Genomic DNA, 4,283 nt, shown 5'->3' with positions numbered 1-4,283 from the left:
AAAAAAAAACAATAAATAGGCTAATATGCTTTTTATTCCCCACTAATTGGAAGACGGTATAGGTGTGTATATCAGTATTTGATACTGCTATCCCCCATGAAAACAACAGAAGTGGCACCGCTCCGTCTTTCTCCAGGTTTAGTGGAGTTATTCAGAAGCAGCACAGAGGATGAAGAACATAATCCTTGTGCTATCCTAGGTATGTTGACGTTGGGAGTGAGGTCATCTGGACCCCACAAGACAGTGCCAGGAATTTTTTTTTCTCAATGATTTTTGATTTTCACCGGCATCTGTGGAAGACATGAAATCCTGTCCACCTTCATACACATTTGTCATGAGATTGATAACACGTCAATGTAAGGATTGGGCAATCTGGACCCCATAAGATAGCACGATTAAGTCGACTTGTTAGCATGTGTTCTTTATGCTATGGTTATCTGAATAATTGTTCATATGTTGTGCTAATGTTCTAGAAAAGTATTCAATTCGTCCTGTGTTTTATGGAGCTAAATAAGTATCAATGTGTTACAGTACTGAAGTGTGGATTTATTCAGTCCATGCACTACATTATAAAATTTGACTTTCAAAGTGAAATTCTTGTTATTGGTCTCATACTTAGTTAAATTTCTCCCAAAAGTGTGTATGTTTTTTTTTTTTGTTTGTTTCTTGCCGCAGCTGCAACTTATGAAAACTTGGTACTTGGTAGTTTCAAGGGCTACAACACTAGCCACGGTTCGGCACACGTGTGCTGTGGACCATCACCACCCCTCTCGTGCGCTGTGCCCATCATTTCAATTAATTATCCAATCACACCCAAATCTCACGTAAAATTCATGTACACCATCTTTGTTTTGACAAGTGTCAAAGTAGCTGCTCGATGTTTGCCCAAGAGTGTGTTAACCTGTTAATTAGAAATGGCATGTTTTAGCATTTTGTTTAGGTTAAAGTTCAAAGATGTTTTGTTTTTATAAATAGGCCTCAATGAACAAATGTTTTTATGTAAAATGCCTGTCAGTGTATATTTATCCTTTGAAGTACATTTAATGTATGTCTTATCAAATATATCTTTTGAAGCTATTAAAAAAAAGGTTTTTATCTTGTTTTCTTTCCTTTTACTGATCTGAAAAATGATCCAAACCGTGAATCATGAGTTTTGTGATCCGTCATACTCCTAGTAGTTTCTTTTTTAATGTTATTCAGTTGTTGAGAGTGTTGAGTTTCTTGTCACTGTTCACACAGCTTGACACTTCTAGTTGGAAATAGAGTCAAATCTGCCCCATAACTGGGTCAAGTACCTTCTTCGAGTGCCACTGGCTGCTGTTCATCAATGCGGAAAATTGCTCTTCCTTAGTCTCAGGAATGCTAAGCACACAATGTCCTACAAACGATGAGCAAATAAAAGCTCAGAGAAGAGCGGGAAAAGAGAATTGAAAAAGAGCTAGACTACATGATGATAACATCTGTGTGGGTAGGGGGGTTCAGAAAGCCCATGATGTGTCAGGACAGGAAGTTGGTGTCACCCTTTGAGACAGACCTTTAAAGGTTCTGCGACATGACCGCAGGAAGCTGGTGACAATGCTCGTATTATGTCACTGGGGGGCGGCTTAATGAGGACACAGTCAAGCCCTTGTAACGATAAAAAACATGACTGAAACTCAGAGAGATTGGACAGGAATGTTGAGGCATGTCCTCGTTTGACTAAAAAACCCTTAAGGCATTGTAGAGTTGTAGAGTGACATCATCCATCTTGGTATGATAAAACAGAACTCCCTAACCAACTTTCACTTTAAATAGATTCTTAAGATCTTGTTTGTTAAAAAAAATACTTCTACTTTAACACAACTATAAGTCAACCAATGATAGATTATCATCTAATCTATATGCAAATGGGAATATCAGAAGGATAAGTTTATTATTTAAAGAAGAGATGTGATTTTGTCCTTTTTGTCAACGTCCAAAAATGATTTAAAAATATTTTTAGTAGACCCTGACTTTAGAAAAGTTGTTTAACACCCTTATCTGCTACCATACATACCGCCAACCTGTAACCACCAGGACCAACATGGGTTCAGTGTCTTGACCCAGAACACGTCAACACATTGGTGGGCAAGGCGGAAACCAAACTCATGATCATGGGATCAGAGGTTGACCCCAGTTCATTAGAACTGGGTTGTGGGCGGGACTGTTGACGCAGAAGTTAGCCTTGGCTAATGTCCCATCAACCTTTTGTTTACACTCTCTCCCCCTAGCTTACAGCACCTCACAAGCCCAGACTAACATAAAAAATAAAAAAACAACAGTGTGGAACATTGGAGGTATCCAGCAGTACAGTTTTGAGCCAGATTCCAGCTCAGACAAGGAAAATAAAGACGTTAGTGAATCTATTTATCTGCAAGTGGATGCTGCAGAGTTAAAGTGCAGCAGGGAAACTTTGACCCAACCAGTTGATGCTGCGTCACAAACCTAAGCTTTTTCAAACTGCGGGTTTTTGTCTGCTCCTGATCTAACATGATTTGAATAAAGACATACTCAGAAACACAGTTTTAGTCTTAAATGATTTTAAATATGTCCTCCATCATGAGCAAAGGAACATAGGGCATAAAGCTTTGTGACCTACTGCTAACTTTAATAAAAACCCTACACGCACTAGGCAGAGCAATGATGCTCCAACTTCAGTCACAACCCCAGTGACCAAAATCTAATTTTTGACTCACCAACCAACTTGGGCAGTAAATTAAAAAAAAAATCTACATACCAAATTATTACATTATTCCTCAAAGAAAAACCATCGGTTTTATTTTAAAAATGCTATAATGTTGAATGGAAACAGAGATGAAGTCAAAATATATATATATATTTTTTTTCAAAGGAACTCCTCAGTATTTGCTCTTTGCGTTTAGCATTTTCACAATGTCTATCAAGTGCATTTTCTATCATAAATAAGTTGTTTTCTTGCAAAAAAAAAAAACACCCCCATGTGAGGAGGGTTGTCAGTCAACTGTAATCCGAACCAGCTGCAGAGAATACAATTTTTTGCAAAAACATTTTTAAAGAAAATTCAATTGCGTAAATGTAATTAATAAATGGTATGAGTATGTCTTTACTGTCATCTAACTGAAAACTCAAAAAATATAACACTGTGAGAAAACAAGAACAGATTTACTAAGGGGAGCCAACTGACAGAAAATGTACACCTATTCCTAAATCTGCGTCCAGTTGATTCATTTTTATATGAATTAATAAGAAAATCAGCCTAAAAACTTGATAGTGTTTTCATTATGTCACTGACAGTAATGATGCAGCACACTGTAAGTTGCTGATAGGACTCGCAGTGTGTTGACCAAATCCAGTGGCCTAAAAATTTCCCAGAAGGCTCTGCAAAAAACCAGTGTGCATCGATGACCACAATGCATTGTGCTTGGACACTTTTTCATGTGAAAAAAATGTATTTTCCTTAACTTTTTTTTTATAAACCATCCAAGTTTTCATTTTCAGAACACAGTGGATTCATAAATGGTCTTCATGAATTTATTAGGTTTTGTCATTTTGCCATTTAAGAAAAAAAAGTAGTGAGCATAGTGTCAAAAATGCTTTAAAAATCCAGGGCACAATATAGTCCTGAATGTAGGGGGATAATTTGGAAGTAACCTTTGTCTTCTACCCCCTGCTAGCTTGTTGTTGACTGATACCGATTCAGAAATCAACAAGTTTGCCTTTAGAAAAAATATCACAGATGTTTATCAATTAGTCTCTGCAGTCATATAAAAACATGGGCACCTTCTGTTGTGATATATGAATAAACAAAAAGAAATTAAAACAAAACGACAAAAAGATGCAGAAGTAAATCCCTTACTTTGGATAAATGGAAGCCATCTTGGCGGCGGCATATCCTGGCTTGCAGGCCCCTTCGCTGAGGTTTCCATACTTGTACAACAAATCTTGTGATCTAGAAATATGCAAAAATAAATTAGGTGAGAGTAGCTAGATACATTAAAAAAAAGTTATTATACTCAGAGAGCTAAAATACAAAGCTGGTTAAAGATACTTTGAACAGAAATACTTGTGGAGTTGAAGAAGTCTGTCTCGTGTGTGTGTGGCAAAACAAAGCTGTGAGGTCTTGTTTAAACAATCACACCGGCAGTGCTAAGACTAGAACCTCCCAATTATTACCACGATCATTAATAACCTGATGTACACCAAGATTCTAGTTCAAATAAACAGGGAGGAGAGGCCAGCCAGGGTCTCTGCTCAATGTGAGGTCTAAAAAAAAAAAAAAAAAAAAA

At 37.1% G+C, this 4,283-nt stretch overlaps 1 protein-coding gene across 11 annotated transcripts in view; it reads right to left on the bottom strand.

Moving 5' to 3' along the window:
* Window positions 1-4,283, bottom strand: part of st3gal3b (ST3 beta-galactoside alpha-2,3-sialyltransferase 3b) — a 68,729-nt gene that overhangs the window by 41,088 nt on the left and 23,358 nt on the right. For all 11 annotated transcript variants that reach the window (XM_024273611.2, XM_024273610.2, XM_024273613.2 and 8 more), the window contains one exon: window positions 3,854-3,946. In XM_024273611.2, the coding sequence (XP_024129379.1) occupies window positions 3,854-3,946 (93 nt within the window). The remainder of the gene's footprint in view (window positions 1-3,853; window positions 3,947-4,283) is intronic.

Source organism: Oryzias melastigma, linkage group LG17, assembly GCF_002922805.2.
Source record: "Oryzias melastigma strain HK-1 linkage group LG17, ASM292280v2, whole genome shotgun sequence".
Classification (NCBI taxonomy): domain Eukaryota; kingdom Metazoa; phylum Chordata; class Actinopteri; order Beloniformes; family Adrianichthyidae; genus Oryzias; species Oryzias melastigma.
The sequence above is the reverse complement of the archived record's forward strand: the minus strand, read 5'-3'. Positions and strand labels throughout refer to the sequence as shown.